Source organism: Taurulus bubalis (genome assembly GCF_910589615.1).
Source record: "Taurulus bubalis genome assembly, chromosome: 12".
Classification (NCBI taxonomy): Eukaryota; Metazoa; Chordata; class Actinopteri; order Perciformes; family Cottidae; genus Taurulus; species Taurulus bubalis.
Window position 1 is genome coordinate 7,990,969 of NC_136600.1, and position 16,516 is coordinate 8,007,484.

At 43.6% G+C, this 16,516-nt stretch overlaps 1 protein-coding gene across 1 annotated transcript in view; it reads left to right on the forward strand.

Moving 5' to 3' along the window:
* Positions 1 to 14,445, forward strand: part of LOC306745114 (nuclear factor of activated T-cells, cytoplasmic 1-like) — a gene marked incomplete at both ends in the record, with an annotated part of 56,638 nt that extends 42,193 nt beyond the window's left edge. The window contains one exon of the mRNA XM_079227850.1: positions 14,390 to 14,445. Coding sequence (XP_079083976.1) covers positions 14,390 to 14,445 — 56 coding nt within the window. The remainder of the gene's footprint in view (positions 1 to 14,389) is intronic.
* Positions 14,446 to 16,516: the final 2,071 nt, after the last annotated feature.

The following is a 16,516-nucleotide window of genomic DNA, read 5'->3' on the forward strand; positions in this document are numbered from 1 at the left end:
TTTCAGGGTAGTTTTCCTTTTGATTGTTTCCTCCCCAATTCAAGGTTGATGCATTTGAAACTCTACTCGGCTTGTTTTTCTCAAAACGAAAACAGAATTGTTGTCGGCCCTCCTTCCCTCCCTCCCGGCAAAAAAAAAAGAAGGCATTCTAACCTTCCTGAGGATCTCCGTCTACCACCGATGCCTCCGAAGGCAACTTAAGGCTTTCCTCATGGAAACTTTTACACATTCTGGCAAGTTTCCCAGACCCCAGGACTCCGCAAAAACCCCTAATGATGATTGAGAGCGAGTCCGCACCGCGCTGAAAAACATGCTGAGTCGCTAACATTGGAGTGTGCCGCAAGGCTGGCTATGGGATTGGAGGGGGGCAGAGGAGAGAGAGAGGATTTCGGAACACCACGCCGTTCATTAAAGTGGAGGTTTGAAGTGTCTAATGGGACTCACTAAAGCAGGCTGCTCCTGTATGTTTAGACGGTATGCATTTGCGTGCGTGTCTCTTTTAGTTCATAGAATCAGGGCGACGTGAAAGTGCCGACCACCGGTGCTTTCACAACACTCCACCTCTGACCCCCTCCCTGGCCTTTTAGGGGCAGGTCAAGCTCAAGCTAATAGTGCACAGCAAGAAAGGCCGTCTTGTGGTTAAGTGCAATGCCAAGAACATAGTCTCCTTCTAGACTTATTGCTATCGACGGGTGCAAGGGGAAGGGTGATGGCTTTTTTATTATTTATGACTACAAAGAGGATGTGTTGTTGTTGTTGTTGTTTTTGACTCTTGCTGTCATTGCATGCGTTCTCATGAAGTATTCGGGATCCTGCTTTCCTGGTAGCTCTTGACACGTTGAGCTTTCAGTCAAAGTTAGGGCTTTGCTGCTTTTATAGTCGTAGGAAAGATTAAGTCGTAGGTTTGATTCTCTCTCGGATTCTCTTTTAAGAGTCATTGATCACCTAAGCAATGGATCAACAACTACACTTGTGGGATCCGCAATAGATATGATTCAATTTCTTCTCATTAGGATCCCAAACCATTACTTTTACTGTGCAAGTAGAGCTGCTATGGCTCTTATTACCCATTATCGGATATTAGCAGACCTCACCAAATACTTGAAGGGGTGTGCTCTCAGCGGCAAACGTGAAGAGATTTGTTGTAGTCGAGGTCGTGGATAATAATAATTGATCAAGTTGCTTTTAAAACTTCACCAAAAGACAGAAACGTGTCACTTGATCTTACAAACGTCTTAATCGTAGTCGGATAGCGTTAGAACAGAGGAGCCAAAAGGAAGGAAACTTTAAGTGATTGTTAAAGCAGCTCAAACACTACCTTAGTTTGTAATATAAAGTGTGGGAGTTACAATAGAAGTACAGTAATTAAAGCCAGAGAATGTTAAAGAGAAGAGGAATACCTATAGTTGAGTGAAAGTCCTCTGGATTACTTTAGCACCCTCTGTTTCCTCTTTCATCTCTTTTATCTCTGTCCCATTGGCTGAACATAAGAGCCTTTAGATTCCTGGTTGGGATCTTTTATTCTTTTTTTTTTGCAACAGATATTATGAAACCCACTCAATTATCGACATTGTCCCAGATTGTTTGCAGTTTAGCAAATAATTGGAATTAAGTGGTTACATATGACACTGGCAACGGGGTCACAGTATTAGCGCTTTGATTTTTAGCTCTTCGTTAAACCATTGGGAATATTATTAGTTTTGATAAGCACAGCGAGATGAATCTGTAAGAGTTCAGTGCACTCATTACTGCAGCGTGCTGGCTTTTATGTGTGTTCGTGCCAAAGGATCTGGTCTGGTTTCAGTCGCTCTGTCATAATATCCACAGTCACCAAGAAAGAATGTGTCTGCTGAAAAACTGCAGCTAAATTATCTAAACAAATTGGGTTTCTTTTGTGTCTGGGATCTGATACACGCACACATTTAGATGGGAGACTTTTGATTTTGAATGAGTTTAGTGTTTATTCTGCCCAAATGTCAGAAAGATTTGCTACTGCAAGGATTTGTGTCTTGCTTTTTTCCCCCCCATTATTCCAAGCTGTGTAAAAACAAGGCGCACAATATTGACTTTGTATGGAAGTCAGTTACATGGCATCAAACGGACTTCAGTGAAGTATACAATCAAATATAGCCGAGTAAAAGCCACAGGGCTTTCTTCTCCAAACAAGTTTGAGTCTATTCATTAAAGTTATATTACTTCAGTTCATCATTTCATCATATTTCAGATTTTCTCCCGACGCAGCAGTTTCGAGGCTCGGTCCCTGTGGCTCACATTCTGAGGTTGAGGAAACGCGCGTTGAAAAGGTACCGAGCCACACGGATCACAGCGGGTCAGGACTCTGGGCCCGTGGCTCGGCGGGGACCTTCCTGTGTGCATCTGCGATCACGGAGCTGCCACCTCACGCCAGACACTCTCATTACTGAATCATCACATGACAAATGTCAGAGTCAGTCTCCTTCTTCCACAGGGCTGCAAGGTCGCTACCTGCGCCTCGGTGGTGATGGTTGTGTTTCAGCATGGTCCAAGTTGCGCTCTTTTCTGCGTCAGGTGCTCATGGGGGCAAAGGGTCTCTGTGGCATGTGCAGAACTCTGAGGTTATGGTTTGACGATATGTTGGTGTGTTTGTGATCAGAAGAACATTCTGTAATCCCCGCAAATATTACACCACTACTGTCTTTACCATAAAACACTGTTCCTCTGTGGAAATAACTGATATTACTGTGAACACCACAAACGCTGCGCAGTCACAGAAACCATAAATTAACCTCAAATCTTGGATATTTCCTTCTGGCATAAAAAATATGAGCACATGGAAAACTCATAGAGTCCAGGGAACACACTAAACTCCCAACAAGCAAAATGTATTCGCAGAAAAACACGTTTTTATTTGTTGGCTCTCCACAGGGAGGTCAGGGGTCAGGATCAGCTTCTGGACAACATCCCTGGAGTCTTGCTTTTTGGACACGTGAACACAAAAACCCCACCGCGATTTCTTAGGGGATGTAAATACCTGCGGCATCAGTAAACAGGAGCAGGTCTCCGGCCCAGACCACTTAATAACAGCCCCTCATCTGAAATCTGTTAGCTCAGTGAAATAGTATCCTGAAGCGACGGATGTCAACAGAGAAGTCTGATCCAGCCGGTCGGGTTGGGGAAAGCCGTCGGGTTTTGCAACTCTTGGCAGAGCCTGCCGTCTCCTCCATGTGTGGATACCTCGGAAAGAAGAGGGTGGGAGAGCCAGTCAGTCATAAAGAAATGAGGAGGAGTGGGTGAGGGGGGGGGAATACAGACGCAGATCTAAACTGAGAGTCTCAGTAGAATCTGTCACAGGGCAATAAACCGAATGCACATGTGCCCTGTCATTCTAAACACAGGCAGGTCAACGTAAAATGCAACTGTCAAAGTACTGAATTTGTCAAAAGCGATTAGATTCATGTCATTTTCAACACTTGGGGAGAGGATCTGTGATTTTTTTATTCTTTTTTCAGTGTGATATCTGACTTATGGGCCTCAAATGGAGGGACAGCCAGCAGTCTATTTATAGTATTTTTAGTGTTTCGAGATTCCGGGTTTAGAAGACTCATCGTGTCCTCACATCCAGGAATATTGAGGTCTGAATCTGGTCAGCCACAGGAATAAAGGAGACACGCAGACACGCAGATGGACGAGGAGAAAGAGGGGAAAATCTGAGGTGGAAGAAAGTAGCACGCGATCTTGGTGATTTTCTTTTTCTCCCTGGCAGCTTCTTCCACTGTCCCTGTTCTTTTCACACACACATACACACAGACAGCTTCTTTCACAGCTCCAACCGTTAAAACCGAAACACTAAAAGTCAAAGAAAGATAAACACAGGCGGAGTTGAAGATCACGTTTTCTTCCTCTCCCCACCAGTGGCCGCTTGCAGTGCAGAGACTTACCAAGCAGTGGGTGCCAGGGTTTACTTCAGGGGAGGGAATGATCATAACCACTGAACTGTAAGTGTCCTACTGTTGACATATGACCCATGGCAGTTATAAACCTCAACGGGTCCCCCGACTCTCCTGATTGTACTCGGCCGAGCTCAGTTCCTCTCAAGGCAACGTGCTAACAAACAGGGAAATCCTTTTACGCTCAGTGAGCCTTTTTTATAGCGTTAAGCATTGAGAGATTAACTGATGAAAGGCTAGAGTGGAGCAGCGCAAACCTCACCAAGCCCCTTGGCCTCAAGAAAAGGCCAAGGGGCTTTTAAGGAACTGCTGTGCAGTGTTTAGCATTGAAAGGTGGCTCTTTATTTGAACCAACCCACTGACCCGACTCCCACAATCCCTGACTGCGGACATTTTAAGTGTTTATGCATTTGTCAACAATAATACCTCCTGTGAGATTGATGAAGATTCACAGCATGATAAGATGAAGACAGACCATATTATGGCACAGTAGTAATATTCAGTCTAATAGGAATATGAAATATTACATATTGGCATACTTCTTTGGTTGTATGTGTTTTCTTTATTTTACATACTTTTTCTTCTATCTTGTGACAACAACAAAAAAAAGTCATCCCCTAGTGAAGGAGCAAGTGGGCCTTGAGATGAAAATGTATCATCAAACAGAATATTCTGATCACATTTCGAAGGAGTCACACATGTATGTAAACAGTTAATATATTAATGTGAATACAGATGTTGTAATCACATATCGTAAAATATGAAAACAACAGGAGTTACCAATCGCTCAATACCAAATGCATCATAGTTAAAATTGTTCTCAAGTACATACATGAACACTTGAAATGTCCTTAATATGTCATGCTATAAACTATTCATGAGGTATTAACATACTGATCAATAATGCTAATTATAGGGGTTAAAGAAGAACTTTAGGGTGTTTGGTATTTATTAATAAACAAAACATTCATAAGTTACTTACTAACAATTAGTATGGCCTTATAATTATAAATACTTTAATAAATGTGCCTTACTAGGAGGTGGTATCATTCAACATTATTGTTTTATGGTCAAATTCACAACTTACTCTTCTGTTGGACTCCTCAAACCCAGCGGACCTTCCAGTACCAGAAGACGAGACAATCCTCTCCTCTGAATGTTGTAAATCCGTCGTTTCAAATCATCAGGGAGCTTGAGTTGGAAAGCTCGCCCCCCTAAACACCATGTGAACAGAAATGTCATGTACATTTTAATTAAATCAGTTAGGTTTACTGCATCACAAAGTGAAATAACAGGCTCTGGTTCCTGTGAAGGTATTTAAGTGGCAGGTTCACTCCCATAGCCCCAGCGACTGTAAAAACCTATGTGATTCAAAACAGCGTGGACAGAAGCAGGTGAAAATGCACTTCTGTGATTTACAGGAGACAGCAAACGTATCGGCCTCACCTACAATCACCTGGAAGAGTATATAGCACCCCGTCTTCATCTCTGACTCTGGCAAACGCCTGGGTTTCTTGAAAACTATACAGTTTCCAGATGGATGAAAGTTCTTCTGTCTGTGAAAATCAAAGGCGAGGTTGATGGAAAGGAGATAAGGGGAACATTTGCCAAGATCGCCTTTTGTCCTGCCTCCAGACGGGTCTGGAGGCAGGCCCGTCTCAGGCCACGATGTGCCCTGAGGCCGGCTCCTCCTCTCTGTCTTTGAATCCCCCCGCGGGCGCCGAGGATTTCAAGTTGTAGGGCAGCTCTCGGGGTCAGCAGACAGGGTGTTAATCAGATCGCACTCGGCTTCAATATAGAGCACGAGAGCTCAGCAGGGGTGTTGAAGAGAGAGAGGCCATGTCCTTGTGTGCAGCAGGAGCTTTTTAAGATTCACTTACCTTTAGTATGCTATGTAATGCAGCCTGCAAAATAAAAAAAAAATTAAAAAAACTCTTCCCTCCAGCTCGCCAAGATGCTGGACCAGTGGAAATGTGACTTTCATAAAAAAAATAAGCTGTCAAACAACCCATAAGAGAGCACCAGTCTGAGCTGGAGATGACTGACCTGGAGGGTCCAGTGCGCTGTAGTTCTGAGAGGAAAACGAAAGGAGGGAGGAAGAGTCTGGACGCTCCTCACAACCAATTTGGTTTGAAGTAACCCACCAGCACAGCAACCAGCTGACCAGCAAACCCTCCTTCTAACGGACGACAGCCAGCCGAGCCAATGCTTGAATGGCAAAACAGACTTGGATTAAGCAAAGGCCACGGTGTGCAGAGACTCGCTCCCAGGCAGACGTGCACCTTTAAAAACAGGAAGGAGCCTCTCTGAGCCATCCATCCGTGATGAATAGTGAACAATAAAGTTCGCACTGAGGTAAACCTTTTTTTTTTCGACACAGTTTCTCCACATATAAATAATAAAAGAAAAAATAAATCCCACGTAGCGACCAGCAGGCAACAGGTGATTTAAAGAAGCACAATGCAAACGCGGTTGTAAATCCTATTGTTTGCATGTGCGCAGCCAACTTCGCACTCAGACGGCTGCAACCCACTGAAGTATGATTGCTTCAATATGCTCATATTTTTTTCATTGTGTGCCATTTGCAAAAACCACTGAAATGTGGACGGGACCATACGTTTCTAATTCTGAATCAATCGCCGCGGGTTTATCAGATGGCTGAGCTATTTTACCATAGACCCATCAGTAATGAGCCATGCAAAGGGTTTTAATCCGTCTCCTTTCATATCTCAATCCCGAAAAAAAGTCTGCGTCCCACTCCGTCTGGTGTGTTTGCAGGCCTCTGTGTTTGCTTTGCGCGGTTCTGCTTCGCTAGTTGTGTGAAACTGAGCTTTTGATTTGTCACCGTCTGAAGTCGTCCGTGCACACTGAACGTCAGAGGCTCTTTAGCGTCCTCCTTTTTATAGGAGCTTCTGATGAACACTTTGATTGTGGAGTTGTGCTGTGCTTATTCCTCCGCTGCGGCTAAATAAATACGACTCGACACAATCAAAGTAAACCGTGTAATCAAGATCACTGAGTGGGCGGTGCTGTGGCATCCCTTTTCTTTTTCTGTAGAAAAAGTACAGACTACGTGTTCTTGTGCCAGGGCACTTATGGCGGTGTGTGCTCGATCAATGGTTCCCAACCTAGAGGTCATAACCCAAAATATATATGTATATGTATATATATATATATATATATATATATATACATATATATATATATATGGGTCACAAGATTATGAAATGAATAAACATATCAGTTTCCAAACTTCATTGTTTCTGGACTGTTAATATATATCTTTTATTTTGTTATGCGACGCAAACCGACTGCACTGTGATTACAGAGAAGTCAGTGATGAGGGCACTGGAGAGCAGCTCCAACCATGTAAACACCTCCCCCTCATCCTCTCAGGAGACCGGCCTCGAGTGAGCACAACCGTGGCCTCCTGGGCCCGGGAGGAAATGAGAGGAGGAGGAGTAGAGGGAGGAGAGGGAAGTGGCAGGCTCACAAAGAGAGACAGAGTGAGGTGAGATAGGGAGAGGCGCAGCGCACCATGCGAGATCAAAGACAAAGGTTGTGCACTGCTGTGGCCAAAATAAGCACATCAGTGGTGCGGCTTTCAGTAAAAGTTGTTGTCTTTAGACTTCTAATTTGGGATACTGCTGTTTTATGGTTCTCAAGCCCGGCATTTCTCACAACTGCTTCTGAGTGTTTCTGAGTGATCCTAATCTGGACTAGCCAGACACCTAATTTCTCCAGGGTCAGCCCGTTGGCTTCGGCAACATGTCCGATTCTGCTGTCAACTATAAAGCATGTCCTCTGAAAAGAGAGGCACATTAGAGCCTGGTTCCCTCTGACTCTCCACATGATGCACTGAGTGTGTCATTGTTATTTCTCAATGCTGCTCCAGCTCTCTTATCCAACTGAGCCAGAAGCCCTTGACTAAAAACAGCAGCAGACATATTGATTGGAAATCTCCTCAGTGACATCAGAGCACTTATTGTTTACACTGTGCTTTATTTTGTATTTTGTATTTTCTCTTTGGCTCTCTAAACAAAGCGTTTGGCATCACTCCTCTTTTGGCATCCCTGCTCTGTGAGTGTTTGAGAGAGAAAGAAGAGAGAGAGAGAGAGACAAAAAAGTGTTTTTACTCTTTTAAACTACATTTTTATTTATCAATGATAGTGCATGTTTGATAGCATCACCGTTAGTGTTTAGTGACGTCAGGGCCGTCTCCTCATCTTCTCGTCTTCGTCACGTCATTCTATTGGTTTGTGGACTGCCTAGGGCGGAGCTAAGCACAACCAAACACTGAATGAAACATGTCTAGGCGACCAGAGCGTTACATTTAACTCTCATGAACGAACACCGACAACTCCCAGGCAGGTCGACGCCTTGGTAGCGACCTGTCAATCAAGAGGTAGCCACACCCTAAAAGCATACCCTGCTTTATGGTGTATTTTCCTCTAAATGGGCCCATCATTTACTAAATGAACATCATTCTGTATTGAAGACTTGAAACTAGCGAATGAGACCATAAACTCATGTTTACAATGTTTACTGGGGTAATAAATGAAGTCAGAATTAAGATAATTTTTTCATAGACCTCAACCATAAAAGTCGCCCCCTGATGGCCATTAGCAAAATTAACACTGTTTCCATGACACAAGGGCATCTGGAGGTATATATGTTAGGCCGCATGCTACCCCAAACAACCTCCAGCAATGAGGCAGCATGTTGCCTGAGAGGCCAGACCCCATGACAAATGCAAAGCACTCGCAGCTCCACTTTTCGGTAAGTTCGATCCTTTGAGGTAATACTGGAAGCCAAAGTGTTTCAAAACTTTTATCAGCCTCAGATCTTCTCTCATGTGGACTGTGGCCGCTGGACAGTAAGACAATGATCAGAGGGAAAATCAACCTGAAACCATAAAAGTGAGGGGGGATTAACCCAGTGGGAATAACACCCTTGACTCTGACTCTAAATCATACATTGCATGGCTTCGTTGTTTTACAATGTGAGGAGGTGATTGGCTGCGGCCCATGGCACAGCTGTGTTTTCACAGTACCACACAGCTGCTGCAGGGCAGTTGTAAAACCTCTGCTCTCAGAGTAAACTCGGCTTTGTTTTAAAACAAACTGTGGCTCTGCAGTCCTATCTCTTTTTTCTTCTTCTCCCCATCTCCTGTGTCAGTTGAGGAGACTGAGTGGTTCCACATGGGAAAGCCCAGGGCTTCACACATCCGCCTAGCTGTGGGGATGAAATATGCTGTCTGTACATATCAGCACATCATTAGGCCCAAAGGGATCCCTGCGATGGATTAGAAGCTGTCTACCTGCGAGGCTCAGATGAATTTATGAAGCACTTTATCATGATGAAGCATTAGTGGAACACTCCGTCTCTTTCCATTTGTGTTTATCTGTGGGAATAATGATTGTGTCTCCCTCCATTTTGCTTGTTCTCCCTCCCTCTCTCTGTGTCATGTATGTGTGTGTTCTGACCTTTGACCCCTACCCTATTTTTGACGCTGCCGGTTATCAGCACAAGATGATAGGGACGCTGTCTGAGCCTCTCTCTGCGTCCAGCCGCTTGAGCCGTGCGTGGGAGGCAGCAAATTGTCCATTAAGTGTTTCTGCTGAGGCCGAGAGAAGATTTGATATAGTGGGGAAACAAAAGTAATATGGACCAGGAAATTCAATTGTCTCTCTCCAAGCAAGTTTTGAGCTTCAGTTTGACTTCCCCACCAAATCACATGAAAGCAGTTAAGATGATGTCTCCTTTTGCTCTGCGTGAGCCAGTGTTTATCTGTGTTGATGTGAAAGAGCCTCCGTGACTCAGACTTATTTCCTCATTATGATGCTGGGAGCGCCACAATAGACGGAAGCCACCTCTTTCTCACAAACCTGATGTGCTACTACAGGAGGTACGAGTAAGCATAGGAAATCCCCATTCGCTACAGTGAGAAGGTCCTTGACCCTCGCACAGCTGCCATTTATTCATGTAGTGAAAGTGAGAGAAGCTCAGGAAGGTGCCCTCCTGCTACTTTGGTATCAAGAGACTCCAAGTGAGAACAGGAGTCCCTGGCAGGAAACCTGCGTTACAAACTGGAGATCAGAGGTTGTGTTTTTGATGGTCAGCTGAGGGAAGCCGTGGGGGAAAAGTGAAGTCACTCTCTGCCAGGTCATTGCCAGCCGGGCCCGATTTGGCCGAAGGAGATTGTGTTACGACGGCAGGAACCTTGGAGCGGCTCTCAGGCCTCGAGGCTCCGCTTCTCACCCAACCACATAGGGCATCCTCTGTTCTCTGATGAAGCCCGGCTGTTATCGAACCCCAATGCACAGCACTCTCCTCTAACAATGCTAACTAAATCCCCAGTGCCGGTCAGGTTCACACTGAACTCTCAGAGCAGACGGATGAGGTCACAACGCAAATGCTTGGATTACTGAATACAAAGGAGGCCAAATTCACCGCACCATGAATTATTTTCTAATATCTCAACGTGTCTTTACTAGTTTTGATTGGTTTTGGATATTTTCCAGCGATTCATATTGGTGTGGTGTTGTGCTTATTGACATATTTTTCGCGATTGGAAAAAAAGGGGCAGGCTCGATTGCAGGTTTTAAAGTCACAAAAACATGGGTGGGTGGGGGCGGATTAAAATGCATACATATTCTACAGTGTCACTTTATCACGTCTCCATCTCTACAAGCTCCTTTCCGCATAATTCAGATTGTCCATACCGACATTAGCACCGCGTCATAAAAACCCTCCTCATCCACGTCAACGAGACCGCTGTGTCGGAACAAGATCTCCGACAAAACAAAACTGGCTCAACTTTTGCTGCAACTACTGTTCTGATGTTTCCCATTATGATTAATACAAATTGATAGTTCATTGCATTATAAACTGATGTGCAGTGTTTTGGCATATTCATAAACTTCATAAAATCTTCAGACTAGTACTGTACCTGTAGCAGCGGGTGCACGCCTACGCAGGCCCGTGTGTTATTTTAGCGGTGCTATTTTCGGTCCGAGCGCCCGCTTAGTCTGGACCTTCTGCTACGGTTGTTCTAAGACAACCTGTCTGGTTGCATCGGTGCAACTCTGCAGTGTATAACAGTTGAGCTGTGTGGCTGATGTATGCACCACACTAGGGGGGGCGCTGCACCTCCCCTTTCCGGCAGGTCGGAGCAAATCACTCCCCGTCACAGTTGATACAGACAGATTATTTTCGCGATGTCAACATTCATTCAGCTGGCTGCCATCCACGGCCAAGAAACACTGGTAGGCCTTCACAAAGCAGCTGAATCGCCCATTGAACTGTTCAATGCGGCTGGCATCAGTGTAGCGCTCAGTCATATTTCCGTGTCACTCTCACACCTGCGTTAAATAGATCTCGCAGCCGCCCGGCTCCAACTTTAAGTCCTGACAAGTCCAGGCTGCGGTTCGCTGATTGTACTGGCACTGCGGCTAATAAAGGATGTCACTCTTTTTAACTAAGACTAGCAGGGTAGGGCTTTTTTTTTCTTTTTCTTCTTTTTTTTTTTTACAGCAGTGGAATATTTGGAGTTTAATTTTCCACTTTTTGTTTAGTCATGAGAGTGTGTCCTCCCAGTTACAGCTTTCCATTATTAACCTGGGCAACTGGAAAAAGAATACAAAAAAAAGAAAATAAGTTTCCAATGCTGTTGAGAAGGATGCCAGGCCACAGAGAGTTCATTCATGTACGTATCTGACAGCAAACATATTATTGGGTAACATCACATAGCGTTCTTTGTTACGATAGCACATAGGAACCAGAAGAAGAGAACAATTAATGATCACACTTTAGCCAGCTTTACACGGCTTAGTTTACAGAGAAGATCTTTAATTTTTGGAGCCAATTTCCACTCTGCACAAAATGTTCCTCTGCAAGTCTTCCTGCCTTCTCTCATGCTGCATATTTGTGGTTATCTAGTCGCTTCATGGAAGGTGAGAGTCAAAAGTTTGGTTTAAAAAAGAAAAAACAGGAAAATATTCATTGGCGCACCTGCTCTCTTCTCAGTATTGAGATTTTTTTTTTTTTTTTTTTGACAAAATATAATCAAATATTTGACGTAAATCTATTATATAAAAAAACTGCAAAATGCATTTGGGTAGCTGTCGCCAAAAACAATCGGACAGGTTTGTAGCATTGCATGTGCACAGATATTCAACAGAATTATAATTTTTTTGTGTTTATGTGCACATTGAGGTTGCCTGAACTGTTCTTTTTAATTTCTTGGTTTCCCAGAAGTCAGTGCGAGTAGAAAAGGCGAGCTACCCTTTTGAACGGCTATAAATAGCAGCTTGGTGTTGTATTGTGGTATAACAGTCGGCCACATCCTGTTTCTGAGATTCTCACATTTCTGACAGAGAACATGAAGGCCAGTTTACCTTTGTTCTCTCTTTATCACTCGCTTCTTCAGAATGGAACATCGTCGAGCATGCCGATGGAAAATATTAGTTGATAACGCGCAGCAAAATAACACCGCAGCTTATATGTGGGCGGAGGAGACGTCACTATTTTTTTTTTTAAAAATGACTAAGAAGTAGAAAGGAAACCACTGCTTTCCCTCTGAGAAAAAAATAACCGGTACATTTGTGGTGTTTTGCTGCCGAGCCGTTGGGTTTTCCCTTCCCTTCTTCGAAAGTACCTGGAGCTGTTTTCTCACCTCAGCGAACAGAGAAGAGCAGCGACATTAAAGTTTGATCGTCTAATTTTTACATGCGCTCGCTTGCACCTCCTTCATGCCCTGCGATGGCAGAGCTAAAAATAACCTCAGCGTGTAAATGCATGTTTGGTCTGGAGCAGAATGGAGTTGAAAACACCCAGCAGTGTTGGCACAGGTGGGATTTTTCCAATGGGAGTTCCTCCTGTTTAGGGAGGTGAGTCCCAAGCAATCTGTTTGTGTGTGTGTGTGTGTGTGTGTGTGTGTGTGTGTGTGTGTGTGTGTGTGTGTGTGTGTGTGTGTGTGTGTGTGTGTGTGTGTGTGTGTGTGTGTGTGTATAGAAAGCAGGGCATGCTATTATAGGTGTGTGGCCTACTTTTTTTTAAATTGCAATGTGTGACAGATTATTGATTAGATGCATTTCTGTCTCCATCCTTGGTAATATGTGTACATATTGCCATGTGGTGTCTGCACTTAATTTCCCATAAATCCGTTCAGCTCAACAACATTGTTGTGAAAGAAGAGTTACCAGAGCCGTTCAATACGGCATTGTACCAACGGCAGTTCACGCCATTGAAATGGTGGAGTATTGAAAGGACTCCGTCTTGTTTTCGTCTTAATCGGCGCGGATGCGTCGCCAATCGCCAAAGTGATAACAAACTGCAGGCCTGTGGGCCTCAGAGTGGGTGGACTTCCTGTCTTGGCTCCTCACCGCCGATGGTGGTTTCACCAGACTCTCTCTCTCTCTCTCTGTCTGCATCGGCCCACTTTATCTCGGCGAGCTTTATGACTGAGCAGCTTCTTGTTTGCGCTGAGCCACAGGTCTTCAGGGTCCTCGCCATCTTCACAGCCACTTCCCTCTGTTATGCCAAAGAACACAGAGCAGATAAAGACAGGGGACAGATCTGCGTCTGCCCGACTGTGGGAAAGGCGCGGGCACAGGAACTGGTGCAGGAAAGACAAGACGATGACTTCAAAACAGACATGTGTGTACGGGGCAGATAGGAGTGTAAAAAGGATGGTAACCACGGTGATATGTTTGGATTGCAGCGACTGATATCCGGTATTTTTCAACTTGACGACATCTCCGCCAAGTATTCAGTGCGGCGTGGCCTCATGTGACATTGTTTATTGCAGGCCACAAGCGCACGACTAACATCGTCTTCGGTCAAGTGTTCTCTGTGAAATCACATCAAATGTGACATTTAATGTGGTTTCATGGCAATTTTTTTTTAAATCTAACACAAATAAAACATGACTAGCATTTCTCTTGTGACCGGGACTTCTGTTGCACACTTTTCCTGGTTGAAAATCCCACTGACAACCCTGTCTCCTGCAAAATGACATTCCATGAAACTAAACTGTATTCTCAACGACTTATTTTCTCCCGGATGACAGTCGCAGTAGGTGATGTTGAAAATGTATGTATTAAAAAAAAGAAGTCAATCTCCTCTTCTGGTTTCACATGGGACACAAACGGCTATCTCCTGTGTGAAAGTCCTGTGTTTTTTCTGACCCATCCATACCCACATGGAAATCTGCAGATTAGAATAGAAACACATTTGTGATACGTGAAAAACAGATGAATAATCTAGGAGAGGACGTTGCATAACGAACGTACACCTTTAGAATAACCAGCCAGAAACTGCCAACCTTCTTGTCATAAGCCGTACCTCTGTAACTTCTAGGCCACCTTTCTTCACCAAATGCAATCGTGTTGGAATGATCTGACTCGCCACTCAACGTGACAAGTTGGTAATGAATCCCAATTTATTTTTTCTTTCCACAGTTAACGAGATCATCAGGAACGACCTCTCCAGCATTTCCGTGCACACTCATGCATAGACGTCTTCAGAAGTCTTCTGCAGCAGCACGCACGCACACACGCACGCACACACACACACACACACACACACACACATACACAAACAAACAAACAAACAAACAGACACAAAGCAGCAGCGTCAACAAATAGAGGACCAAAAACAACAACTTGAGATCAAGATGATGAAGAATCCGTTTTTGACCACGATCTCCCACCTGACCTTCATCCCCATCAGCTCAAGCTCGCTGCAGATTCACAATGACAATCCCTGGCAAGCTCTATTTGAACAAATGGATGAATGTTATATTTACAAAAAAAAAGGGAAGTGAAATCAGGGGCAACGTATACGACTACACTTGCCTTAATTCACAGCAGATGTTGTTTAGCGGACCAAACAGCTCAAAGAGACTGAAACACTTTTATCGTTGACGAATGACAATCTTCATTTCCAGTGTGATCTGTATGTTAATGCATGGACAAGCTAATGGGACAACACGTGTCGTGCTTCATCACTTTGGTTCATTCGTTTGTGCCGTCCGTCCGCAACAACCGAACTGGTGCCTTACAGCAGCGATATTGACAGCAGGCAACAGCGGCCGTGACACAAATGCAAATAGTTCCTTGTCACCCAGAGTGGAAGTTTTTATATGACTTTTTTGTATAATTTCAATGATTTGTTTACAGGGAAACTGAATAAAAGGCTGGAAAATATGTAGGGAATCTGTGAATAGATTAGAAATGTATTTTTTTCTCGCTTCCTCATTATTATCTCATTGTTCATTTATACTGAATGTTATTGTATGATATTCTTTTGTATAAACATGTATTTGAAAATGTACTTATGTATGCCTTATGCTTATATCATGCAGTTTGCTATTTAGCGTTCATTTTTGTTCAATTTGTCTTCCCCTTGATATGACTTGTACCATTTCTACTACCCTGCATTATGCTTTTCACCTTAGTGCCTTTTTCTTTTCTCTTTTTTTATCCAGCCCTCCCACCCAGACCATGACATAATGATGCACAGACAATCAGAGAAATATACAGTACATATCCTATGACAGCAGTCCCTGGTTGCACGGGCTTATAAAGGCAGGTATCAGAGTTTTCTTCTCCCCCAGCTATAAGATAGTTGAACAACGGTATGCTTACCTGCTGAATTTAGATGAGAATACTCCGGGACAATATAGATATTTGTCTGTTACTTGTTGCACTGCAGGTTTGCATGTAAATAGGCACAGGGACAATCTAAGCGTGCGGCAGGCTCAGTTTTACTCGTCATTCGGTCGATTCCACTGAGGAGTTGGCAGGACTGTTACTCACAGCTGGCAATAATCGATGTGCTTTAACCAAAGGATTTTATCTTTGGTGAAATTATTGTCCAAGTTTCCTTTTTCTGTCGGAGACTTTAGCTTAGAGCGGTTCCCCGTACAAAAAAAGACAAAAACATTATGCACTTTACCGTAGACACAGAGCAGGTTTCCTTGCTTCCAGACCAAATATTGTAGATTGATTTCCACTGTCGTGTCACAAACGTATCTTCGTCAAGTCTTCTTTCCCACAGCTGCAGTCTATTCCATGTTATCTGTCAATTGGAGCATGCACAGTGTACTAACGTTGGGGATCATTTAGCTGACAGTAGCTTACAATATAGCTTCCTAATACATCTGCGGACATATAGTATAATAGCATGACTAAACTGTATGAATAAGGTTTCTATTTTGTGCCTTACTCTCTTTCTTGGCTACAAGATAGTTGCAACTCTATACTGCTTTTCTCAGTAGGCACAAGGTGAAACATATTTCTCTTTAATATGAAATATTTATGAAAAATTAAATGTGTTTTAAGTGCATTTAATGTGTTCTCGACAATGAATTAATAAATGTCATAATGGTGACCATACGTAACCTACGTTCTCAATCACTTTGGTGTTGTGTTTACGCATGAGCAAGTGCATTAATAATTAAGGCCTTTTCATAATACTTTTGAAGTTATTTTTGCTAAAAGTAAATGTTTTTCATTAAATATGTTTTAATGTTTGGAGTACATTATTTGCAAAAGAGCATAGCTAGTTCTACGTAGCTGAGATAA